The sequence below is a fragment of the Pseudopodoces humilis genome, chromosome 6, assembly GCF_049639895.1.
Source record: "Pseudopodoces humilis isolate 2021_Gansu_Grassland_sample_001 chromosome 6, ASM4963989v1, whole genome shotgun sequence".
In the NCBI taxonomy this organism is placed as follows: Eukaryota; Metazoa; Chordata; class Aves; order Passeriformes; family Paridae; genus Pseudopodoces; species Pseudopodoces humilis.
Genome location: NC_142205.1, coordinates 69,505,380 through 69,532,185, shown reverse-complemented (window position 1 = coordinate 69,532,185; position 26,806 = coordinate 69,505,380). Strand labels below are relative to the sequence as shown.

At 42.5% G+C, this 26,806-nt stretch overlaps 1 protein-coding gene and 1 long non-coding RNA gene across 3 annotated transcripts in view; one reads left to right on the top strand and one right to left on the bottom strand.

Moving 5' to 3' along the window:
• LOC102107509 (N-deacetylase and N-sulfotransferase 4) overlaps positions 1-26,806 on the bottom strand; it is a 54,156-nt gene that overhangs the window by 11,557 nt on the left and 15,793 nt on the right. For both annotated transcript variants that reach the window (XR_015772656.1, XM_005532149.2), the window contains exons 2-5: positions 22,192-22,279; positions 17,469-17,623; positions 11,456-11,641; positions 10,424-10,552 (exon numbers count right to left, since the gene is read on the bottom strand). Coding sequence is in view for 1 of the 2 variants with exons in the window: in XM_005532149.2 (XP_005532206.1) it covers positions 10,424-10,552; positions 11,456-11,641; positions 17,469-17,623; positions 22,192-22,279 (558 nt within the window). In the remaining variant the exon portion in view is untranslated. The remainder of the gene's footprint in view (positions 1-10,423; positions 10,553-11,455; positions 11,642-17,468; positions 17,624-22,191; positions 22,280-26,806) is intronic.
• LOC148184234 (uncharacterized) lies at positions 264-11,484 on the top strand. The gene is made up of 5 exons (XR_015772789.1): positions 264-377; positions 10,017-10,110; positions 10,386-10,580; positions 10,791-10,938; positions 11,349-11,484. It is a non-coding gene; the product is annotated as an uncharacterized LOC148184234 (long non-coding RNA).

The following is a 26,806-nucleotide window of genomic DNA, read 5'->3' as shown; positions in this document are numbered from 1 at the left end:
TTGTGGCTGGTTTGCCTGTAGGTTGTCATTATTTACTTTTATGAAGATGGCACCAAACCGAATGTTGTCACTTGGATGTTTTAGCGCATTGGCCTGAGACAGGATGGACTGACAGTGAAACCTGATTACAGCTGCAGGCAGATTTGGGGGACTGAAGCACCTCATTCTGAAGAAATTAGCTATCAACATTGAGGACACCTGATTCCCAGGTTAATGGTTTGCTTTGCAGGGAGGTAATTGTGTCTCTAATTGTAATCAGGTGAGGATGATTAGGAGTGGGTGGAGTTTATCAAATCATGCGTAGGCGGTAGGGAAGAGGTTGCAGGATTGCACGTGCACCTTTCTCCTTTGAAAGCTACTACAGGAAGCTTGTTCAGGTCAGTGAATTTTGATTTTTTTTTTTAAATTAAAAATTAATTGAATTAAAAGGCTGGCGGGTAGCTGGATGTGGTTTGAGTGACACCTTGCACAGCCCAGGCATAGGGGACAGTGCTTAGGCAGCATTCCTTTGGAGCCTGGAGTGTGGGTCAGATATGCTGAAGATAGGCTCTGAAATACTTCTCTGTCTGTCTTGGGAAGGATTTTAGCTGTGATTCAGCTGAGGAGAAAGCTTTCCCTCCAGCAGGTTCCTGCTCTGTTATCCCAATCTTGTCCCTAGAACATCACAGGGAGAAGAAGCCACCAGCCCCCTACTCTCACCCTCTCGCTGTGCCAGGATGGTGCTTCTTTAATCTTCAGCCCCCAGCAGTGGGAAACATGTCCATTAATTTGTTAAATTATTATCAGGGCTTTCAGTACCTCTCCAAGGGAGAGGCAGATGGAGCTTAGGAGAAAGGGTCCCTCATGGCTCATCTGCGGTGGGTTTGCATTCTGCACACTTTATGCCACAGAAGGGAATTTTTTCTTCACTTTTGTTCTGCTCTGGGCCTCGGCTAAGCAGAGATTGGAAACTGTGCAAGTTGGTTTTTTCTGTGGAAACTGTACAAGTTGGTTTCTCCTGTGGATTGATTTGGTGTATTCCAGTGCCTGAGTGTTTTGTGACCCCAAGTATTTGCTGTGAAACAGAGTGAATCTTAAAATTACCCTGGAATTGGTGCATGTCTCTATGTAGTACCCCAGAAACTTACCAGGAAGGTAATAAATCAGCCACTCCTCCCAAAATAAGCCCCCAGCCAACACAAACAGATCCTTGTTAGTTTAACTCCTGTAAATGTGAAAAGTTTTTCCTGCAAAGTGCTTTAAAGTGATGAAAAGGAAAGCACTCTCAGGAAATGTTGATGGAGAATATCACCTGTCTCTGGAGCGTTTGTTTGATGAGTGCTAAAGGGTCTGCCAATGACATTTGGTATTATTGCAGTAAATGAAGTATGCAAGTAAATCTGTGCTCTTTGTGCTTTGTTTATACTTCAAAATGGATGAGATGGTTTTTAATGTTAAAATGTTCTTGCAGGAGATGAGTATTAGGTTATTGTAGGAATTTCATTAGGCTGCAAACCAATTGAAAAGATCCAATTAATCCATCTTCATGGACTCAAAAGATCTTGGATGTTTCTTTTGACTTCTTTTGTTCTGTTGGTCTTTTTGGAATTGAAAAACCCTCAGATATGATGCATTATTCGTGAATAAAATGGGATTTTATTCTTTGCTATCTACCCCCAAATCATGGATGGGATGGGAGTTTTAACTGTTCATGTTTAGAGCATGGATGTTCTCAGGTTGTTTGTTAAGTAATGGCAGGACTATGGCACCGTTTCCCTCTGTGGTTTTTTGTTCCTAGGGCTATTCCACATCACTTAGATCTAGAATTGAGATATACATTGTTTTTTCTATACAGAACATTTGTATGTGCAGGCTTGTGTTATACAGAAAATGAAACCTCCAGTAGCTAGTGGAGAGAAAAAAGGGCATTTTAGAAAGATTATTGGAATATAAACCAGTGCCTTGCAACTGCCTTCTGTGCTTAGAGTTTGTGTGCTTGCTCTGGATGCACAGCCCTATTAAATCAGAACTAAGAGCTTTTTTTTTCATTCTGTGTTTGCCAAACCTATCACAGATTTAGCTAAAAGCACATGCTTTCAGACAAAGGCTAGCCACCTGCCTCTGGAGGGCACATCTCAAGTACGGCAATCCCGTGTTGGGAATAAGATTTTGGCTGATTCCTTTCTGTTGATATCTGCAACTCTCCCTCTTCATCTATCAAGCACTTGTAATGAAAAATTCCATTAGCAAACTTAGGGATGAATGTATTCCACCACCTCCTCCTCTCAGCCATTCCATAATTAAATAGGGTCAATGTTCCCTTTTAGGTCCTTTCCTCCTGCTGCCTGTTTGGCCCTGGCCCATTGCTGGCCCAGGAGCCAGGAATGGGTGTCATGTGGGAATTCCCCTGTTCTGAGAGGAAATTGATGCTTATTGTTTTTAGAGGCTTTATTTCCTTGCCTTTTCACCTCTTAATAAGATTTGCCAGAAGGGAGGAATTAATGGGAACAGCGTAGCTGGGCCTCGTGTGTGACAGAGCCATGTCGGGCGACGCGCGGCATTCTCGCTGGAACGTTCGGGTGTGTTTTTCCTGCTCCAAACCCACCAGAATGAGTTCTGCCCCTTGGATTTCTGGCTGTGCAAACGGGGTTGCAGAGCTGGGGGATACAGACCTGCCAGATTTTCATGTGCTCATCTCTGCCAGCCTGGCCATGCCAGTGTCTTTTCCAGTCTGGAGCGGCTCTCCCACCCCAGCAGCCTCTCCTGTTATGGATCTCCAGGCTCATCCCTCCTGAGCCAGAGCCCTGGTCCCTGATAATGAATCCTGTAATGCAGCTGCTTGTGAGGCTAAGAGGAAGCTGGAGTTGGAGTTTGTGTTGACAAAGCACTAATTTTAATAATGACAAATGGTTTCCCTAGAATTCAGCACTATTCATATTCATCACCCTTCTGCTGCTGAAGCAAAATCATTTATATGCCTGAAAATCTTGATATTTTTTTCCCTCACTTTTACTCTCTTTTCACTCTGCACATCTGTTTATACTTTAATGTTCTTGACAGGATAATCAAATATTTTCCAAATATACTATCTCTAAAGAAAGCAACAAAGTCAGTGTTTGGGCAGAAACATTTTTGCCTTTGATTGAAGGGGAAACAAAACCACTGAATGGCATTTTACTTCCCATGCCCGTATTCATTACCGTGTCTGCTCTCCACCCCGAGTGCTCCCAGGATGGGAGTGGAAGCTGCTGTCCATCAGTGCTGGGAAGTGGCCTTGGGACAGCTGTACAAATGCTATAGAGCCTCTATGTTGTTTTAAAATTCCCTATTGGAAGAGCAAAATTGTTTCTCATTTAACTGGGACCGCTTTCTGCTTTTCCATTGTTTAGTTGGCAGGATTAAATGAATTCCTTCGTATTGACAGAACAATCCTGTGCCTTGTTCCTTTCCTTCTGAGAATACAGTTGCTAGGTTTGATATTTTGGGTTTTTTTTCTATTATCTCTCCTAGTTTTGCTTCTAAAATAAAGGCTGAATCAGGAGCACATTCCAACACAGCCACTGTTCTTTGGGTCATACACATTTTTGACACCACAGATGGTGGGGTCCCAGATGAAGAAACCTGGTTGGGAGGTTCAAATCCATTAGTTATTTATATTAATTATGTTGGTTTTTTTTTTTTAAAGCCTGCAATTAGAAAATAATGGGATTTATTTTAGTTTTTTTGGTATTTTTTTTTACAGTTAGCACATGTGTTCAGAGGCTGTGAAAAAATAACTGCTGCTTTTGATGAATTTGTGCAATTGGCGCGTAGCTGCGTGAGGGTGGGAAATGTGAATGGATGTTTTATGGCTGTTCATTTGTCACACTTGTGTAAGTGATCAGCAGCACAGCTAATTGTGGCCAAAGCTAAATGAATTCTGCCCAAATGCGCTGCTGCAGCTCACATCTGTGGGCCCCAGGAAGCCTTTGCAGAAGTCTACAGCAATTCAATCCTCTTGTTATTTCCATTTTCTAGTGAAATTCATGATATAGGAATTTGTTTTCTTGCCATCTGTGTTTTCTCATTGAAAAGACTTCCTTAGACTATAAACTCTCTTGAAAAAAAAGCAAATATCTATTGAGTTCAGACTTGAGAATAAACCCAAGTTCAAATTAAGGAAATAAAGCAGATTGCTGGCTTAGGTCAAGCTGAACATGAGGCAGAGCTGTGGAGGACAAGGCACATCCAGGCAAGAAGGAGCCCAAATGATGATGAGTTTGGATAAGTGCCCATAGATGACAGTTTCTCTGCCATTTCTCCTTAGAGATGTGGTAAATTAAGATTTGCTTCTAATTGTGCTTGGAATGATGGGATAATTTATGTTTTTTATCCATGACATGACACTCTGTAAACTCCAGGTAGAGGAAGGCAATGCAATCCTGGCATTCCCTATGGAAATGACTGCCCAGGACCCTGCCCAGCCCACCAAGTTACAGAGCAAGTGTAAATCATTCTGTTTATTCAGAGCACTCCTATAAACACTAAGAGTTGTCACCAGGATATTTTCTTTTGGACTGCAAAGAAATGCCTGGAAAATGGATATAGGTTGGAGATGCAGGAGATTTATCATTTGTTTTTATAACAGTTGTACTGTCATGTTGCTGTCTTAGCAGTTTTCTGATTGCTCTGGGTTATAGACTGTTCATAAATGATGATTAATTAATCCAGTTTGGTGGCCTACTCTGAGCAAACAAACCTCAGAGTTAATTTAATTCTCCACTCTTGGATTCAGAGGAAAAAAAAGAAAAGGGCAGCATTTTCAGTTCACTAGAGGATATAATATTCTCAAATCAGCCACTTTCCAATTAATTTTGAGCGGCGAACACAGCGAGGAAATTTTCTTCTTGTCCATTTACTTCTATTAAGGATTCATTTTCAGTAATCAGAGAGTTCTGAGTCAGCTTGTTTTCACCTGAAAGGCTTGTTCCTGACGCTTGAATAAATTTTTGCATGGTGTGTGTATGAAGGTAAAAGATTCTTTCCCTCCATCCCCAGTGCCCCCCTTGTTGACACACAGTCATTTATTGCTATTTCTGCCATCACCCAACTTGCTGGGAAGGACTTGTGGTAAAATAGCAAAAAGCAGCAGCTTTCAAAAAGCAGGAAAATGTCATGAAAGAAGGAAAGGAGATGTGCTATCCTCGAAATACTTTGCTCATGCTCTGGGTTTCAAGCTAATTAGTTTCTAAATATGCTGCTGAAGGCTTGAGTTTCCATGGGGTAATATTTCCCTGTAGAAGCTCTGTGCAGCCATGTGGGATGAGGGGGAAAAATAATCATTTACCGAGGGGGGAAAAGATTCAAAAACGTGAGGAAGGTCAGGGTTGATTTGGTGTGTTTATGACCACTAAGATAAATTCTGATGTAACTTGTTAACAAAACTCCCTTTTAATTTGGTCCAATGAACCTTTCCCTCTTGTCAGGTCCGAGAGGGACACGTCCCTGTGGCTGTACCCTGATAATTGCAGCTCCACGAATATTGACATTTTTTAGTGGGGAGGTTGCCTGCCTGCCTTTTCCTGTCCCTGAAATGTGCCGAGATGCTCAGCTCACAGGGCCCTCAGCAGAACTGCACTGTGAATTGCTTTTGGATTGCAGCACATATCCTACAATGCCCAAGGTTATTTTTTATTCTTTCTATAGCTATGCTCAGAGAAACAAAGCAAATAAAAAGAAAAATATTAGCAACACTCAAGATGTTCCATAATAACATTCCCAAATCTCTTGTGGAAGGTATAAATTAACCCCTCTCTGCATTTACTTTTAATATTCCAAAGCAATAATGTGTGATTCTACTCTGTCTGTGATGAGAGAGAGAGAGCAGGGAACAAGAACAAAATCTTCCAAGTGTGGCACATGCGGGACGTGGAGAATGTAGCTCGAACAGGCTGGAAATGAGCAATAACCCTTTAGTCACGGTGAGAGTTTAAAAATGGAAATGCCTTTAAGTGGCCTTCAGAATTAAAAGCGTCCCATGCCACTTCTGAGGGAGTTAGAATAATAATGTACATTATTATGGGCTGCCTGTAGCTTCTGCTGAGGGGAGTTCAAAGTTGCTTTTCAATCACAGGTCTGATTTCGCTCTTGACAACCAAATTCCCACAAAAAAAAAAAAAAAAAAAAAAAAAAAAAAGGCAGCTAATCTTCCTGAAATTCATCTGCCACATTTCACCTCTGGTTAAAGCTTCTTAGGGGTGTTTGATTGAAGTGGGAAGAGAAGCCTGAAGAAGTGTTTAACTTGTCCCTTTTTCTGCTTCTTTTCCATTTTTAACCTGATCTGTCAGCTGCAAATATGTGGTACTTGGGTGGGTTTGTGGGCCAAATGTGGTGCAGGGTATGCCTGGCTCTAGATCCTCTGTGGTGAGGCAAGTGTAAATCTAGAGTAGGGAGGCTTCTGTGTTCAAAAATATGGAGAAAAATGACTTGTGCCTATTTTTATGGTGAAACCATGGAGAGGAGTCAGTGGGAGATAGAATAAAAACACCCTGTGAGAGGAAGGGGGAAAGGAAGAGTCAGCCCAGGCAAGATCCTGTGTAAAAAGGAGAGAAAGGAAGAGTAGGAAGGGCAGGAGAGGGGAGGCAGGATTCTGGGTTATCCTAAAGCTTTTCAAGGTGAACAGGTAATGGGAAAAAATGCATCACATGGGCAAATAAATCCAATTGACTGCCTGCTCAACCGGGCCGGTGGGTGCTGCTGCTTCTCCTCAAAGCCCCTTACACTGATTTTTGCTGCAGTGTTTGACTGAGGAGCCTTTTGTGCTGTCACCTGCTGGCTTAATAAAAAGCTCTCTGGTTTAAAGAGGTGTTTTTTTTTTTTTTAGGAGAAATGACTCTCTCGCTGTTGTTTGTAGAGGCAATAATATTTAGGGCTGTATTTATTAGCTTATCTTGGCTGTTAAATGTTTATGGCTGTTGTTTATGGCCTGTGGAGCAGGGGAGGGAAGGAGAGGAGCCATCAAACAGATAGTGGGAGACCTTGTGGATGCCGAAGAGGTGATAAATAGAACAGTTTGTAAAAGCATTAAACGTGTCACGGCTTTTCCCGGGAGACTGAATGAAGGGCAGCGGTCAGAGAACCCACTCGCTTTAGAGCCTGACATTTGGATGTGGAAAAATTCCCCTGAAAACTTCAACTCCAATGGAGTTCTCTAATTTTTCTTTTGGGAAACCAGTTTTGTTTTTTTTTTTCTGCTGAAAGAATTTCAGCTTTGGGGACTGCACGTTACAAATGGGTCGCTTTTAATTGTGAATTTTGATGGGTTATATTTGTAAGCCAGGCGAGGGATTTGCTCTTTTCATCCCATTTGCTCTCCCCACCTCCTGCTCCGTGTTTGGTCATGATTTCAGTTGCTGGGAGCCTCAGAAAATACCTTGGCACACCACAGCTTCCACACCAAACTCCCTTTCCAATAAAATCCAGGCTGGTTTTACTGCTGGTTAACTTGGCAAAACCAGAAGTGCCTGGATAGTTCATGGGAAGATGTTTAAATGGAAAAGAACGTGGAACAGCACTGGTGAAGCCAACAATGAGGAAGGGAGATCTTAAGGACATTCTCTGTGAGAAGAAAAAGTTCTTTTAAAGCACAATTAAGCTAAGCAAATAATGAGAGGTAGAATTCTAAAAAGGCTGAAAATAACTGAAATGTTGAACTGCTTGAAATGCCATAAGTGTTTTTTCATCTTATATAACCCAGTGAAGCAAATGTTAAAAAAAATCATTAAAAGCACCTCAAAGCACTGCAGAAAGTTGTACAGAATTGGGAAGGTTGAGGAAAAGATGACATCATGCTGTTCAAAATAGTTTTAAACAGAAAATAAATTTTTATGGGTTTCAGGCTGACTTTGCTTCTGCTGCTGGAGCTGTGGAATGCTGCACACCTGCAGAAAACCTAAATATTTTTTTGCAATGCTGTTCAGAACCATAAAATTTTCTACCATATTGACATAGCTGAGTGGTGTTATTTTCCTATTAAGGACATGGTGTTCTTATCTGATGCTCTTTGGTATTGCATTCCTGGCTTTAAAGATATGAGTAGCTATGCAATTTTTTGAGTAATTACATGTTTTCTTGCCTTAAGATCTAACTACATTTAATAGAGATACTTATGCTGTCACAAGAATCTTAGTCTTGGGACAAGTTTTAGTTTGCTATCAAAATTAGATTGGGCACAAAACCAGTTTTGTAAGGCTATTTTACATTTGGGTTGGTTGAAGCTTTAGATGTCTTTTTTTCCTCTGTCTAGTGAGAGTGGTGGCTCTGCTGCTCTCTTTTCACTGCTGCTGTGCAAGTGCTGATGCTACAGCTTTTGGGAGGTCTGTCCTAATTAAGATTGAGCAACTAACTGGGTTTTTATGTTTTTCAAACCACATAGTAAATAACATCAAAAATGATTATAACTTTGATTGAACATCCAGCTTTGGTCTGGCAAGGGAGATAAGAAACTTTAAGCTGAATTTTTTCTCACTTGTATCAAACACTAAAGCAGAAGTCCGAGAAGATAATATTTCATTTTCTACCCCAAACTGTATTTTTATTTCTTATTTGCACATATATCTGAGGCTCCTTGTGATTGTTCTAAGCCTCCAAAGGAAGGAAACCCTTCAGGAAGGGAGCTGGATTGATACCTTTGAAAGAAAGAGTTTCACTATTTGGGTTTATGTCAAGCCCAGTCTGTTTGCTGAGCCTTCCCCAGTAACTTTAATGAGCTTTGCTTTGAAGTGTTTATGCAAAGTGTAAGTACCCCAAAGTGCAGACTTGAGCAGCCTGCTGCCTTAGCTGGATTCTGGAAAGGTCTGACTGGGATTCTTGCAACCCTCATTAAAACTCCAAGGAAGTTGGTTTGATTTCTGTCTGTCTTGGTGGAATTTATCTCTGCTCTGCCCACTACTAAATCATCTCTGCCAGACATGACTCATCTTTAGGATTCATAAATTAGGAAGTGAAAAGATCTCTCTGAGCCACAGAATATTCAGTAGAAACCATTTTAAAAAAATTCCATCAGAAGATCCCCTTGACAATCTCTCTGCAAACTTTATTCCGATGCAGTGTCCCTTGGGCACTTGGTAATTTAACCATCTGTGTGGCATTGCCTCATGGAAGCACAAACACTTTTGGTATTTGAGCTTAAGATGTATTTGTAATAAATTTGCTGAAATTGCTAACCACGACCTGAGGAAGGGACAGAGTTTCTTTAAAGCTCTGGAAAAGTTGTTTAATCAAAAGTTGATGATTGCAGTTTTTCCAAATACCACCACCGATATCTACAGGGTTCTCAGGTTACTGGGACATGAATGGGCTGAAGAATTTGAGGTGTTGTAAGCATTGCTCATGGGGGAAGGAGCTCTACATGCTCTGTTGCACTGTCCAAATCTGAGGAAATCTTCACATAAGTGAGAAATGCGCAGGTATTCATCCAACTGTGATAAAGCACAGTGTGAATTCCAAGCTACACTTCAGGATGGGAAGAAAAGCCAGCCTGAGAGAACTGCAAGTAATGGGGAGACAGGAAAAGGAAGAGGGATCTGTTTTATTCTCAGCTGAGGTGTCATGTGTATGATATAGAAAAATTCCTGATAGGTTTGTCCCGTTTCTTTAAGACCACTGAATCCAACTCGGGACACCAACTTACCCAGGCAAAATGTTCACTCATAAGCATCTAACTGTATAATACCAAAAAATCTAAGTTTAGATGTCTAAATAAAAGCGACCTGGATTTGAGAGTCAGCCCCACCTGAAGTTTCTTTAGCTCTGCAGAGGAGTCAATAAGGATTGCAGGTTAAACTCAGTGAAAATGAGGCCACCTGGCAAGACAAGGGACATTTATCTTGTGCCTAGTGCAGCTTGTTGGGTGGAAAGGGAAGGAGGGAGGACAATGACAAGAAGAAAATAATTGATATATGGGGGGGTTGGGGCACTTTCCCTTCATCTTCACACCTCTAGGCTCCTGTCTTAAGTGGCGTCAGTCAGTTTTTTAGCAGCTCAAAACCTATTTTTAGGAGCTGATGGTGGAGGAATGATATCAGGCCTGAGCCTTGGGGTTTCCATTGAGCTGTATGAGGAGGGCCTGAGGAGCCAATCTCGCAAAAAAAGGTAAAAAATTAGCAAGGTGAGTTTTTTCTACCCTCAGGGGTTAGTTTCAGCCTCAGACAGGTCTCTCAGGGGGACCTGGCTTCAGGCTGAGAAACAATAGGGGGCTGGAATGAATGGATTTTCCAGGAGATTGTTGTATGTACAATTGTAGCTGGAAATTGGCAGACGAGACATTTTCTGCTTAAACTGCTTGTTACCTCTGAGCAAGTGATCCTGGTTTTTATTTCCCAACCTGATCTCCTTCCCTTCCTCCCTCCTTCCTCCCTCCCTGTTAGTCAGCACATCCAAAAAAAGAGCCAAAGAAGGTACCTACAGGGTTCAGGAGAATGGTGAGGAAGAGTTCACCTCCTCGGATACTTTTGTCCAGCTCCTGAGGACCGCCAGGATATTCCTTGTAAAAAATAGTGTGAGTGAAAAGGCCACAGGTCTGTCGAGGGAGCACCTGGGAACAAAAGAACAGCAGCTTACAGGTACTGCAGTGACATAATCACCCTGGGGAAGGACTTTTGTTTCCCTTAATTCAATATTTTTTATTTTTTATGCAGTTAAAAACAGCAACCAAAAGCTACATTTAGCAGAGCATTTGGGCACATGTGTAAAAACACTGCTGATTTTGAGTCAGTTCCAGTAGTAAATGTACCCTGCAGGAATTTTTGAGACACTCCCTCTGTCTTGTTTAGGGGATGACAATTTTGACTTGGTATGCACGGGCAATATTCAGATCAGCTTGAGGAACTTCAAACCACCCCTTGGAATATTTGTCAGTTCACTTTAGCACACCCAATCTCGAGGTTTGCAGCTGGCTGGTAGGACAGGCCAAAGGACTTGGTAAGTTTTCCTGTCCTCTGTGCACTTTTCAGAGAAGCCTTCTCTCCCCTCCCAAGAGCGCACAGGCTCTAAGAGTCAGGCAGGTGTCCCAGCCCTGGCTCTGAGAATTTCGGGAGCAGAGCTGGAACTTCAGCCTTGCAGAAGTGCTGGAGGAGATTACTTCCACCTGTTCACCTTCCCAGGTGATGGCTTTCTAATCCTTTCATGCATAAAGATGAAGCAGAGCTGGGAACAGAGGTCTTAGGCAATTTAATGATTTCAGAGAGTTGGTCGTTGATGGCACCACGAGCACATTTAGTTTGAGGAATACTTTTGCAGTTGCCTCAGTCTTTTTGACTGAGTCTGTTTGACTCTGTTTTCCCCCCTCTTTTAAACCATCTAACAAAGGCACTCTTTGGGCATCCTTACAGCTGCTGGATCCCAGGGAATTTTAAGGAAAACTGAAGGCGCTCAGTCTGAGGAGCCCCCCTGGGGTTCCCTGCACTGCTATTGCTATGAACATGGAAATGCAGTGTACCATGATGCCATTGTGGATGAAGCCCCGTCTGTACCGTGCAGGCTTCAGGTGCGGGTACTCTTCCGTGCTGGTCACGCGGATGTGCCACACCTTCTTCCAGGCCTCGTAGAGCTGCACGTGCACCGGGTACACCCCGGAGTGGTGCGGAGCCACCGCGTAGCCCATGCCCGTCGGGATGCCGTGCTCCTGGAGGGATGGACACAGTTAGGAACACAGGAAAAACCACCCCACAAGTCATTATTCTGAGTTGGTTTGGTTTTTCTCCCTGCACGCAGTGGCGTTGGAGAAGCTGCTGTCCCTACACAGAGTTGGAATCTCCGCAGCACGAGCTGGGAGTGGGAGGGAGGTGGAGAGAACTGGAATTCCAGTGTGCTAGCTACGTATTGTCCTGGTTTAGGTTCCATTCCTGTTGCATGGAATAGATTTGCCTCCTGTTCTATTACGTATTGCACGTACTTTAACATGCATCCTACCTTTCTAAGCTAGTAAACAGATGGGGAAAAAAAAATGTTGCAAGGATCCACATGGGATTTTATTTCCTAGTTCTGGTATAGAAGAAAGATTCCCTCCTGGTTTAATAAATATTTCACATATCCTCTGAACCTCCTTATTTTTTTCCATTATATTAAAGTAGTAGCAAAGAACCTTGGACCACTTTTACTTTTTATAAATATTTATATTTAGCTTCATTCCTATATGGAAATATGTGCATCTTCATGAATATTATCTGTAGGTTCTCTTGAAAATCTCTTCCAAAGACACAAATTCATCTTGCTCCCACTACTACTGGACACATCTGCTCTTTTCTACTCCCTTAAATGTGATGTGCAGAGGGAAAGGCTGAAATATGAGTTGATTATTTTAGGGGTGTTTTTTGTCTTTCCTCTTGCTCACATTATCCATTGATTACTTTACTTCCAGGAACAGCAGGTTCTGCTGGACATCCTGAAGTACTTAACAAAGAAAGGGTTTTGAGTCATAGGAAAAAATTAAGTTAAATCTTAACTTAGGGAGCACTCATTCCTACATCACATAATGCAACCACTTAAAATGATCCATTCCTTATAGTCAAGACCTCAGGTTACTGACTGATCTTGTAAAAGAGAAACCCAAACTCTGTATTTTGTAATTTACTGAGAACAAAATGTAATTTCTGTTTATTAATGCTGTTGCCTACTTGAGAGGCATGAGTCAGTTGAAAGCTGGAATGAGGGATAGCTCTATAGTGAGACATGGTAAATCACCCTGTTCTTTATTTTTATATTTTTTCTTTTGCCATGAACATGTAAAAAGGAAAAAGCTTTATCAAAAGACGTCTTTAAAGCTGGCCATTTATTGCCAGGCCCGAGAGCTCTGCGATTCTCAGTCTCTCAAGCTGTTAACCTGAATATCCTGTCTCAGCTTCAATGTGTAAACCTTCACCAAACGTGGGGAAGGGAGAACACAGAAACCTGGGTGTAAGGCAGAACACTGCTCTGGGTGCCCTGTCCCAAAGCAGGGATCTGGATGAATATGTGTAAGAGCCTGTTTGTCTCCTTACTGTTTGATGCTGGAATTGCCATAGCAACAGGATGCTGAAATGGTGATCTGCCACTGACAAATAAAATTAGGCGGCTTTTCAGGAGTTCTCGACATAAAAAACAAATTAACCTCTGAGTAAAACCTGCTCACAATGTAGTTCATCATACAAATTCATCAGGCACTCAGATATCCAATACAGCGTTAAGAAGAAACAACTATCAAATACTTGTATTTTCTTTGGGCAGTTCTCTTTGCAGTTTACCTGGGAAGATTAAATATTGTGTGTCCCTTTTTAGTGATTTTCTGTTGCGCTTTTCTTCTTTTCCTCTCATTGTGTTATTAAGATTACCTTGGGAGTGAAAACTCATGTGTTAAAGGAGTATGCTGGTGTGTCAAGATAAGAAAAATACCTGTATGGAGCATCTTTTCTTGTATATTCTAAGGAACAATTTCCTGATTTTTGCATGCAAAATATACTTTGGGTGTTTTTTTCATTTCAAAACTTGTGCCTGTTTGTTTAGTTTGGAATGTAGGTATGATTTGCCATTGTCAGAGAAAATAAGAATGCAAACTTTTCATATAATAAATTTTATGTCTGCTGTAGATCTTTTCACACAGACAGTCAAGGTGCAGGTGTGAAGGATTTTATTAGATGAAAAAGCTAAATGCAACCTCAGCTGATTTTGCCCAACCTTTTGGCTTTGTCTGATAGCAGGTGATGCAGCAAATGAGTATTTCAGAAGAACATAAGGTGAGGCAGAATGGATCTCATCCTGCTGCACAGGATGATGTTATCCTATATTTACAGCCCATTTTTAGAGGCAGTCTCCAGTGGGCATCTCTCCTTCCCCACATTAAGCACGAATATTAATAATGGGACAAATTAGGCTCTTTTCCATCACATGCAGATGCTTTGCCTTGGCTGTGTGGTCACTGGGCCCCTCCTACTGCTGGTATTTAATTGGTGTATTAAAAGCTCATGGTGTATTTGTGGTTTGAGAAGCTCAAGAGTTGCAGGCAGAGGAAGTGCTAATGTGCATCTGCAGTTGGTTGTAAGCAGGAGGTGGGAGCCAAGGAGTGTTACCAGACAGGTTCTTAATTGATTTGTTCAGTTTTATATCTTTCTTTCTTTCTTCTTCCTATCAGCTCAGAGCTGCCTTGTAAAGCCAGTGACAGTTTGTGCCCTGTCTCTGCTGAGCTTTGGGCTCTGTACTCACAAATGAGCACAGAAGATAATCACTGAGCAAACAAACCAAGGGATGAAATCAAGAGCTATGGGCTTCGGATTAGATACATCCGACTTGCTTTTGTCAGATAAGGATGTACAAAGGGGGAGGAGGAATATGTTATTATTGATGGCAGGGAAAACTTGGTTTGCTTTATTTTTGGAGTGTGTGCTATCAGAGACTTCTGCTTGAGCGATTTTTTGCCTCTCTCTGTATCCATTGCATTGCCTATAAACAAGGAGAGTAATACTTGAGGAGTTATCAGTTTGTGAAATTTAATCTGAGGTTTTGTTCATTAGTGCCTTTAAAGGGTTTTGGGATCCTCTGATAGAAAAAAGAACCCCAAACTACAAAACATGATCAACTCAAACCCAACTGATAATCAAAATAATTGTAATTGCCCATTTCCTTAGGCAAGCTCTGGAACACACATTGATGTTTACATAAATAGGATGACACTGGGATAGCGAAACTTTGGGTAGCCTGTGACTTTGCCACTAAGTTCAGCTCTCTCTCTTGTTCCTCTGAGGCTGAGGATCTTGTGCTTGATGATGGATTTGGCAGCGAGGGCTTTGGGAATGGGGATTAGGATGGTGCAGCTGTGGGGGCCATCACTCAGGTACACATGGATAAGGTAAAACTTCCTCTGCTGCCTGCCAGATCCAGAGCAACGGGACAATGACATTTATGGAACATGTGGGGAAGTTTGTTCCTCTCACCAGGCAGGCAGTGGAAAGGACAAAAATCTCAGTGATACATGGATCAATTTGGAGGGGTCTGGGTGAAGGCAGACTCCTGCTTCACAAGCAGTGTACATGGAAAGGAATCCTTGAAGGCAGAGGCTTAGAGGTGTCTGTATCTGCACTGAAATCAAGGCAATTAGATACCTAATTAGCAATTAGTTCTGTGTGTACAGAACTGTTTAGATAGCTGATTTCTATCTGTGTCTTGTGATAGAGCTGTTTGAGGCAGGCTGCAATTGTCAGCTCCCATTTTATAGAACCTTATTTAGAAGGTGTGGATAAAGCCATGTGAAACAGAGCCAAGGCTTTTATCTACCAGCCAGAGGAGCCAAAAGGTCTTCATAAACAGAGCTTTTGTGTGTTATTGGGGATCTTCAGCAACCTTGAGTATTGTTCTTGGATATAATGATGCGCTCTCCCTTCCTGACGACCCTGTTACCTCCTTAGCCATGTTTAAAAGAAGTGAACAGAGGAATAGCACATTAGGTGGAGAATTAATGTGATCACACTTCCAAATAATTACTGCAGCTTCCCTTGCAGAAGCTGTCACAGAGCGTCACCTCTACATGCAGCCACAACAGGAGGTGGGAAAATACGGTCAATAAATGAGAAATGTGAGAGATGGCACCAGCACCAAGCTGTGTTCTCCTGAGTATAATATTAAAGAAAGGTAATGGACAGCAAACAAACCAGATGTAGCATCAAGCAAATTTTCTGTGTATTGTTCCAGGTGTGTAATTTAAATTTGGATCCACAATGTGAAATCAAAGGGTAACGAAGGAGGTTTGCTTTAACTTGGAGGGCTTAGAGAAATGCAGCTGCAGAACAGGGAGGTACTTTTTAAAGTAAGACATGATGCTGAGGATGAGAAAGCCAGGGAGGAATCAAACCCACTCTGAAGTCATGGCTGGGACCTCTCTGATAGCTATCAGCAAGGCTGTCATATCGGGAAGATAAATTTCTCCCACAAGAGAGAATTTCAGAGGAAGCTTCTTGAAAAGAAATGTTCTCATAAGTAAATCGTACAGCTTATATAGATTCAAGGTCTAGGGGTTGATACAACCCCTGTCCAAATGTTAGCAGGAAATAAAAGTGTAATAACAGCAGCTTTTCACTGACATCAGCTCCTTATTTATAGGCACCCTAAGGAGTCTCTACCCTTCACGACACGGGCTTTATCTTGCTGGAGTTGAAGTTACAAACAGATTCCATTACCAGCTCTGTTTTCAGGCTGTGCTATAGATTTTACTCCCAAAGGTGGCCCGACCTGGATGACTTCATGCTTCCTGAAAAATACTAGGAGAATTTCCCCACGGGTTTAAAGATGAGGTATCTGTGTATTTCTGAGATATGGATTGTTTAAAAAATTACTCTTGCATTTAAAACCTCAGCTCTGTTTGGGTCTCTGGGCCAGGCTACACAAAAGGCATGAACAGGCCATGCCAGGAGTGAGGCTGACAAGGAAGCAGAACTGTACAAAGGAAAAGAAGTTATCCTGCCAAGCAGAAGATGGGAAGGGGGGGAAGTCTGGCATAATGAGTAAACAGTTAAGCCATTTTTAATTAATTTTCTATAAAGGTTGTTTGGAAAATATTTCCATAAACAAGGGAATAAATTGCTTCCAACTGCTTGTTCAGGCATTTGCCTCTGCCTTTTTCCTGATGTGCCTCGGCTCCTGTGAGGGATGGGAGGAAGGGGTGCTTGGCCTTTTGGAGCTGGGAAGAGCTGGGATTGCTCTTCCAAAGCAGCTGAAGAAGCCCCACTGTGTCCCTCTGCTCCTGTGAGCAGCTCTGACTGCTTGGCATTTCTGTGCCTCGCCAAAGACCACACAGTGTCTTTTCCAAAGGCAGCATTATAGATTTCAGGTTCTCTTTGTCACATGCAATAAGCCAGCAGAATTATCCTGAAAAGGCTGTAAATAGTACAAGTACTGGGAGTTCTGGGCAAGGTGGGGGGGATGGCTCTTGGAAGTTCAGGGCACAAATGAGGAGAAGGCAAGAACCATTATCTATCAGTATTAGTAAGAGTTGAGCTGTCTAAAGCAGGTCCTTAAAAATAGGCACAGTGAAACCCAGCAGCTTCACTTGCTGGCTCTGTCAGCATCAAGATTTCTCCCAAACCATACACCAGGTTTAGGGTTCACTGCAACTTCCTCCCTGCCTCACTGAGGATGTTTGCAGCAGACTTTAGGGAGTTGAAAACCTGTGTACAAACTGCCGCCCCAAACTTGGAAGGTCAGCTGATATCTGCTGTGTTTTCACTGATTCTGATCCCTAAGGTCCTGCCAGGACACTTAGGGCAGGGCTGCTCCCTCTTCAGAGAGCCTGTGTCAAAGGGAAAGGCTAAGACAAAATTCACTTAGACTCACAAGCAGGCTGGGTTTGGGGTGAGTTTCTAACCTCACTGCCTGTGTTTTTTATGCCTGAGTAAATATATAGGTATTGTATAGACAAGCATGAAACCCTGTGGAAAGCATGGCCATGGCAGTGAGGGCATCCTAGAAAATTTCTTGGGAGCTCTTACTATTGCAAACTCTTTGTTGAGGATCATCTGCTCCACCAGTGAGGACTCATTGTGGAAGAGATGTGGCTGCATGTGACTCCACATGTGGGGAAACCACCAGAACTCATCCACAGATCTCAGCAGCAGGTCATCACCCTCATCCTCCTCCTCAGTCCCTGCGGAGGGAAGAAAGGGACAGAAAAAGATACTAGAAAAGCAAAGAAGGCCCATAATTGCATTTTAAACACAGAAGAGTTTGCCCAAGCACCTGGTCTTTTTGGCCTGTATTAAATATGAACGGTAGAACTTTTTTTTTTTTTTAACATATATGATCTTACAAACTACCCCCTCCCCATTTTTTGTCTTTGTTTTCTTCTAATGCCACACTGTCTTTTCATCCCCACAGCCGGGTAGCTTGGATTTAATGTGCCAAAACAGTGTCAGGAGTATAAATGCTGTGTTCCAGGTCTTCTGAAAGTTGGACAAATGATGATGTTGAATCAGTATTAAAGAGGAGGTTCAGTATATATCAGTTATATTCCTTTTTGTCCTGATAATAATTTCACCGTTGAATACAAAATATTCTCCATAAAGGCAACATATGGATAAAAATGAGATCTTATCCATGCTTCCCCTGTATCTTCCTTATAACTACTATTTCATTAGCCTTGCTTAATAGAAATCTGATAATTTCTGGTAAAGTGTGAAAAAAGTTTTACAATGGAATTAAGTGGCAAGCATGAAGCTGTAATGGCAAAAGGCTTGCAAATATTTCTTAGGGTTCAGTGTTCAATTTTAGCCAGATTTAATTGGGTAAACCAAATAAAACCTCCTATGTTAGTAAAGGGTATCTGCTTCAGGCAGGAATGAGGGTATGTGGCTGTAACACAGAAAACTTTCCATTTGAGACAGGACACAATGCTGCTCCCACCATCTGCAGCCTCATCTCCCCTGCTTTTCCAGCCTGGAAAGGCTGAGTGACATTCCAGTAGCTTCACCCTCAAACTACCCAACAATATTGGTTTTCTTAGCAGATTGCCTTTTTTTTCTTTGCCATTTGAATGCTTTCATTTTGCTTCAGTCTGAGAAATAATTGCCAAAATCAGTCTCCTGATGCAAACATAGAAATGCTGCCTGCTTACAGGCCCTTTAATGTTTTCCACAAGCAAATGCTCCACGGATGTCACTGTTTACTTGGCAGGAACATGCAGAGGTGCCTGTTCGGTGCATGCACTTCAGCTCTTGGCTTTTATTTCTCATTTCTGCAGTGGATTTTAAAGAATTCCACTACATAAGGAGAGAGGTACTTTGAAATTTCACCCAGAGTCACTGAATCCCTCTGCTCCCCTCTTTGCTGCAGTCTCCAAGTTCTAAGGAGCCTGTTCCTGCTGATGGGAGTGCTGCTGGAAAAAGAAAACAACCTTGTTTACTAGGGAATTCCACCCCAAAAAGAAAGGCCTGGTTGCTGTTCCCTCTGTGCCCTGCATTTTCGGAGTGACTGCCTTGGTTTTGGGGTGTGTGCTTCACCTGCAGTCACTCGGGCTCGGGCAAGGGAAGAAACTTAACACACGCTTTCAAAATGGGACAGAGCAGGGAAAGAATGGAATTTATGAGGCAACTGAGGATCTCTTTGATAAGCCAAAGTTAGGGATGAAGAGGAAAAAAGTGGGTATTTGAAGTAAATCAAGAACTACAGTCAGGGTAGATTTAGGTCAGAGTATAATTTAGTGCCTCATGAACTTTTGAAGTAGAGTGTGGTTCTTCAAATAAATCCTACTTTTCCCCATGATTTTTATTTTTTTTTTGTAAATATAGATATAAATAAAACTTGGAGCTTCTTTTACTGTAACAAAAACCAAACAAGATGAAGCATAATGTTTTCCACTTGAAATAATGGAATAATTTAAATAATAACCCCATCCTGTTACGACAGAGGTGAGGAAGAAAGGGTGGAAGCTGAACAACCTTAGGTGGTGGCATTGCTTGAGGTTAAATTTTCTTGCAAACCTTAGAAGAGAATGTTTTTTGATTTTATGAGTTCTTAGGTAGTGTCATTTCCAAAAAAAAATCTCATGGCCAATTTGAATGGAACATTTGGTGGATGCTTCTATTCTTGAAGTACTTCTGCCCAACCCCTTATTCAGAGTATTGGAGGCTAAACGAGGGATCTTGAGGTTTTAGTTTCTCATATGATCTACATCCTTTCTGTAAATTTCTTCATTTAAATGTGAAATCCGAAAAATGTGTAAAACCTATGGACAGGGTGAGCATGTGTTTGCTTTGAGTTGGCTTTACACAGGTAATAATATGAAGTTTGTGCGTATTTTAAAACTATAAGCATACTTAGAGGTTTCTTTGGAGTTGAAAACTGAAGCAGAATTGGAAGCTGCTACCAGTAATCTTGTACTTCTTAAATGCAAATCCTGGGAATGTCTTAATTTCAATTGCTGCAGGACGAACAAGTGGGAAATGTTTATTAAAGCTGCAGAACTAACAGGGTCTGCTCTTTTTGTTAATGGTGTTAATACACCAGTGCAGAGTTTACCAGCTGATGTACTGCGAGATCTGATTTGTCAGCAGCATCTTTCCATGAGAATGTGGCACAGTTTAATCTGCAAACACATCCCCACATTCATCTCCCTTCTGTAGTTTTAAAGTGATCCAAGTTTTGCAGTGAGAGCACAATGCCACACTAAGGAAGTCAATAAGGCACAGCAGCTGAGGAGCACTAATAGAACACTTTGATTATCTGGTAGTAAAGGCCTCTTTGGGTCAGCAAGCCACACATACAGTAATTAAAGAACACCTTTCCATGCTTTATTTATAATGAGTCAATAAAGTGTGTGTTGTGTGGAGAACATGCTGAAACATTTCCAGCCAACTGAGATGACAAAGGGCCATCCCCACCCTGTAAATGAAGTGCTCTGTTAAAAACCCAGCTGCAACCAAGCCTCTTAATGGAGCCAAGGACACTCTTCAGCTTGGGAAGTAGTTCTGTGCTATATTGGGGAGCCTTGAGAGCCTTAGGAAGGTGGGCAGGCATGCATATCCTCCTCTTCTCTCTCTGCAGTAGTGGCAGCTCTGAAATTGGTCAGGGTTGTATCAGAAAACCTGTGACACTGTGGAGGCTCTTGGGAAAGAAGGAAAAATAGTGGCAGGTCAGGGAGTGGAGTTTTCTCCAAGGCTGCATGTTCTCTGCCTGCCACTGCCCAGTCTGTCACGCTATTGATGGTAAAACCATCTCTTTCTCCATCTCCTCCCCTCCATGGATCACCTTTCTCCATGAGAGATTGGTACCCAGCTCTGCTCTGGAGGCAGCCACCACCGAGCAGGTTCCTGCTTTAGAGCAGCTCAGAGTCTCAGGCTGCTTTTTTGTTTTGCTGCATTGCATGTGTGACCGACTCATCTCCAGAAGGAGCAGCTGCCCAGGCAGGTCAGCATGGAGTGAGGAGAACGCTGTAGTTCTGGCTCCAGACTTGCTCTCTGACCACAGCTCTGCCACTGCCTTGTTATATGACTCCAGGCAAGTAATTCCATCTCTGGCTGCCTCTCATTTTTTTCCAGGCTCTCCAGCCTGGATCTTAAGTCCATGAGGTTTCCTGGGCAGCAGTTGCTCAGCATTAAGTGCTTGAACAAGGGGAAAGCAGCCTGGACTTGGCGACAGTGATGCAAATAAATCATTTTGTCTGCTCTCTACTCATCCCTCGGAGGCTTCCTCACCTCCCCTCTCCCAGAGTGTCCTGCCTTACTCCACAGCTGCCTCACAGTCCAGGAAAGCAGGGGCTGGACCATTCCTAGGTTTTAACCTCACCCTCCCATCCTCTTTCTGCCTCTTCCCAGGCTCCAGATAAGTTTTCCTGGTACCATTCAGTGAGTGTGGCTGGATGGGCTGACAGCTGAGGGTTTTGGAGCTGGTCTCCAGAGGTGGGAAGGGTTTGAAAAGGACAGGAGGTTCTCCCTTGCAAGAAATTTCTTCTTGCCTCAGCAGTACTAGGGGGCAGCACGGTTCAGTGGCACCACAGGGAAGCCTGAGTGGAGGTGCAGCAAGGGGAAGGCAAAATAGAGGAGGAGAAGAAGTAACATTTTTAAAAAGGGGGTGTTGCTCTGTGGAGAGATGGAGCAAAAATGAGGAAGGAGTCACAAGGACGAGGAGATGTGGAATCAACTCATCTTCCACAGAAGCAGAGTCCGAGTGTGCAGCTTGTTACTGCACCAAGTGTGGGAAAGGCAGGATTTCAGTACAAAGCTCTTTTTATCGTGTTTTCCTTTTGTCATCCCTCCTCATCTGCAGATCACCAAGATGGATTACCTTCACAGGCATAACGAAATCCAGTGCATCCCAGTGAAACCCTTCTGCCTCCTCAGAGGTTTTGAGACATGATTTTCCCAATCTTTTACTTTTCACCATACCTATCACAGCAGAAAAAACCTTACTCTGTCTTCTGTGCTGGCCTGTCTCCTGTGGAATTAGAGAGATTTCTGCAACTGCTTTGCCTCCTTTATAACACTAAGATTTGCCACCACACATCTTTCAGGAACACACCAAGGGCATCCTTGTGTACCTGAGCAGCTCATCCATAGTGTGTCTTTACCCCTTTGCATACTGAACTAGACACTGAAATGGTGGAACATGTATTTCCCAGTGAATCACTGGGTTATTTAGAAAGGGAATGTTTAAAGTTGGCTTCAAAGTTTTGTCACCTATTTAACTGCAGCTACCTGGGAGCATGAAGTTTCTTCTTACCTGTGTGGTAAAATTTTCCTGAAAATCCAAGGTTGAAGGTAAAATTTGCAACCTGAGTGCGCAGTAAATTTTGAGTCTCTAGTAAAGCCTGAAACAGATAAGAAAGTAACATGGATTTAGAAAAGTTAATAGTATTTTGGGCTCACCTTTCTTTATAAAACTATTATAGAGAGCTTAATTTGTTCAATGAGAGTTTGATGGACTAGAAGAGGTAGTGAGAGTGCCCAAGTATCCAAGGGGGTGGTGGTTCTGTGGCTTGGCCCAGGCTATTATCTGCTGGGGTTGTGATCTGTGGCAGGACTCAGAGGCAGCAATATACTGGATCACTGGGTCACCCATGCTCTGGGTTATTAGTGAAGCTTGATAAAATGTGCTTAAAACCCAAAATAAAATTAGGAATACTAATAGCCATCTAGGCATGAAGGCATTGGGTTTTACTTACCTGCAGGACCGTTTTGGGCTGTGTCTGAATAGCAAATTCAGGCTTAAGTGTGAATGAGCAAAGCTTCAGGTTTGACCTGTGGTAGAAGCAGTGTCCATGTCATAAATAAATTTTTAATTTAATTAATGTTTATTTTATTCTCTCCTCCAAGCTAAGGTAAGCCCTGTAAATGAAATGGAAGGGTGCTGCATATAGAAGAAATAGGTAGCATTGGCCACTTGGCCAGTATTTCTTTTGGGCATATTTCCAGCTACAGGGCAAAGAGACGGAGAAAATGGTTAAGCCTGTGTGAGCTTTACTTTGTTTACTACAGGTTGTTAGCTCTGCACTGCTCCTAGAGCTGGTCCTTGTGCACAGATCTGCTTTGGATCCCCAGCCCATGCAATTTGGGTGTGCTGCATGTGAGACGGGGAGTGCATTTATCTCTCTACTGGCCTTGCCAATGCTGAATAGGTTATAAACTCTGTTTTCATCAATTTTCCCTGTCTCCATTATGTGGCTCTTGAGAACTTTTCCTGTTATCTATTAATAACACTAGTATTGATTGGACCTTCATGTTCTTGCAGAGTTCAAAGCTAAAATGATTGCAGTGGTTTACACACGCCCCCAGCCCAGCTAATGTTGTCCTTCATTTGAAAACATTACGTTCTGTGTGGTCATCATTTGGCTTAACTTTGCAGGAAAATAGTTTATTGGTCTAATTTAAGCAATGAGTAGCACCCCTACTTGGGACCAGAAACCGAAAGTATCTCCAGTGCGGGATAAACAATAAAATCAGGGTTTAAGCAGCTGAGGTGTGTGAGTGTAATACAAGAGGCTTCCAGGCAGGGTGCATCAGCCTTGTTTTTTTGACTAGAAACATACACTGGGGTGGCAAGGAAGATGTAAAGCAGAGGTAGCGTTTATCAGCTACAGCAGTCACCAAACAAATTCCTCTCCTTGCTAAAGGAAATAAAGTAGTCTTGTGACAGTGAATCTTGTGCTTTAGCATTAAATATTAAGGTAGCTGTATGGTTTCCAGCCTATCTTGCCAGACATTTAGCGAGTTGATTATTTCAATCCTGTGACAATTTCACATGTGGGACTATATTTACATAATATATAGCAAGTAAATGTTCGCTAAAATGTAAAACCTCGAGATGAACACCACCGTTAGCTGAGACACTGAGGAAAATCCCCAGCTGGTAAAAACTGGCACTAAATTGACACCATTAAAGTCAGAAGCATAGAATCTGAGTCATTATATTTTAGAACATAATTTTCCAAGCTATCTAGAGCCTTTTAGATATGTTGAGAAAGACTGATGGGCTGAGCAAAATCAATTTAATTTTCCTTTGAGGGAAGAACATGTTGAGAAATTATCATCGTTTAACATATAGTACGAGCAGGGGCATGAAACAAACATCATTTCATCACCTGGGCTCCTCTCTCCTGCTCCCCTCACATCTCAGGAAGATGACGGAGCTGTGGGATAGGCAGGAGCCTTCCAGCCCACTGTGGTCTCATTAAAAACGCAGAGCGAGGATTAAGATGTAAATCCTGGAACCTGCAGTGTGTCAAGCATTTTCCTCTGTCTAAAGGGCAAATCTGTCACTCAGACTGGATTTGGCTTGGTCCTAAAGACTTTTTTTTTTTGCATTTCAATTTCCATAGATGCATATTAATTTATATAGTATGCAGCTAAATTTTGTTGTCATGACCTCTCCCCTTTTTAGCATTAGGAAGAGAGTGTCAGCTAAGCCAGTCCAAACTTATTTAGTCACTGCTTGTCTGTCTGGGGGAAGGGCAGTAATGTCTTCCACACCCTTAATATGAAAACACTTCTCAGGTCAATAGGGTCTGCCTTCCCTGTCCTTAATGAAAGGGTGGAGAGGCTGCGCATCCTTGGCACACAGAAACCTTCCTGGGATTTGCACAGGCTCCATGTGAGGCAGGAAGTATTTGTTTGGTTTGATTCTGAAGGTTCTGCAGGATGGAGAAGGGCTATTGAATTTTAACAAATTGGAAAACTGGAAAGCTGTTTCCTTTCCAAGGCCAGGTGCCATCCAGCTATCCCCCCATCCCTGTCCCCACCATTGAATGCCTTTGGAAATGAGACCAGCATTCCCTGTTGAACCCACAGGTGGCTGTTTTTGGGCGGTTAAACAGGCCATGCTTAATAAGGATCACCTTGCAAGGAAAGAAGCAAGGAGCGCCCTGCACACGGACAAACAGGCACGTCTCCGTGCCAGACTGAGCAATGATAGGAGATTTTTTTAAGGTAATCTAAGCTGTTCTTTCAAATACAAACCCTTAATTGCCTGGAATCTCTGAAAACTCACGGATTTAACTTTATTAATTGATTCCCTGCTTTGTCAGCGGAGCTTCTCTCTGACACCCACAAGATACAGTTTCTTCGTTATATTGCATTCAGCAGCCTTTTACATTAATCCATATAATTACCTTTTGTAGATTTGAAGTTGCCGTGTCTTTATTCTTCGTAATTGGTGCATCTATTAGGAAGTAGTTGATATTTTCCTGCTATGTCCTTGTTAATTATAACTCTATCCTTCATTTACATAATCAACTTTTTGGGGCGATTTCTCTAGGAACATTTCATGCCTAATAGGAAGCAATTTGCTTTCCTTCATTAAGTACATTAAAACTTCATGCCCCAGACATCATTGACTGTAAACATTTGATTCTGCTCAAATTTAATGCACCAAGGCATTTTGCTGTGCCGTATTAGGTTTATTTATGTGCTGTGTTCTGGATTGTTAGCTGCTAATGAGACTTTGGCTCTTATTGCTCGAAGGCCTGAACAGTAACCTCATTTTAATGAGTTCATTATTTGCTGCCTTCTGAGTAGAAGACAACAAATTTTCCTTTTAATTAAAGGTCAAAACACCTCTGGCTGAGGGAAGTGTAGAGGTTATCAAATCCATGGAGAAGGCAAATGAATGACTTCTCCCGATTTTGATGCTGAGCATGGGCTGGCCAGGCTGAGGTAGAAGGTGCCTCTCTGGGGAGCAAAACTCCAAATCTAAGTGAAACGATAACAACGCTAAAACGCGGTGCTGGATTTCTGAAGGCGCCTGTTAAGGCAAAACAGAACCTGAAAGTCAGCCAAATTAAAGAGGCTTTCCTCCTCACCCAAAAGGTCTGTGTGGATCAATTGAGCTGCTAAAGCATGAGCCCTTCCTTGCATGTGCAGCGGTGATGCCAGATGGATTGAGCCAACACAATGGAATCTCATATTTCCTGTTGGGGAAAGTGAGGCAAATATATGGGGGTCAATATTGAGGCTGTTTGTAGGGATGCAGCTGTGGGTCTGTGTGTGTGTGTGCAAGTGCACAGGCAGGGAGCAGTGATCCCTGAAACTTCAATTAAATCAGAAAAGGATTAATTATGGGGATTGATACACAGGTCCTTGTCCTTTTTCTAGTATTCTATTAACCAAGATTCTTTTGTGTGCCTTTCATTCTGTTCCCACGGCAGGTAACAGCGTTAGAGGCAAGAAGGGTTCCTGGGAAAGAAAGGACAAGTGTCTGTGAGATCAGCTGGTGAAAACTGAAAATCTAGCTCTGGAGGAAAATCCCAAGAGTCTCTGAACCATAGATATTGTTTAGCTTAAAAACCGCAGCTGTCAGAATATCTTTGACACCTCTAAACATGATTTCTGCAAAACAGAAGCAAACTCCTGATACTCTGAGGTTTCTCAGGGACATTTCCAGAAACTGAGAGCATCAGGAAAAGCGAGGAGGGACAGAAGATTTGCAGGGCTTACTTTGCCCAGTGTGGAGCAGAAAGCCTGGCATTTTGTTGGGATTCCTACTCATACATGTGACCTTCCAGAGGCAATGCTGTGAATGTGAGTTTTGGGAAGCAGCAAAACCTCCAGATCCTGGAGCTGCCTGTGTCTGTGGCAGGGTCTGTGTGGTCATGGTGCTCAGGGTGCCCCTCCTCTGGGGTGTTCCATAAGGGAGAGCTGCCCAAGGAATCCCCATCCCAAGTTGCTACGGAGCCTGTTGGTGAGGCTGCGCAACGTGTGGGGCTGGTGAGAAAGTTCTTGGCTCAGTCTAGAAGGAGATCAAGGGAAGGAGGGGAAGCTGGATATTCCTGCTTTGCAGTCTATCCATAGTTTGCTGTCATCTTGAGTTATTTTACTTGCACAGAGTCGTTTGAGGAAGTGCT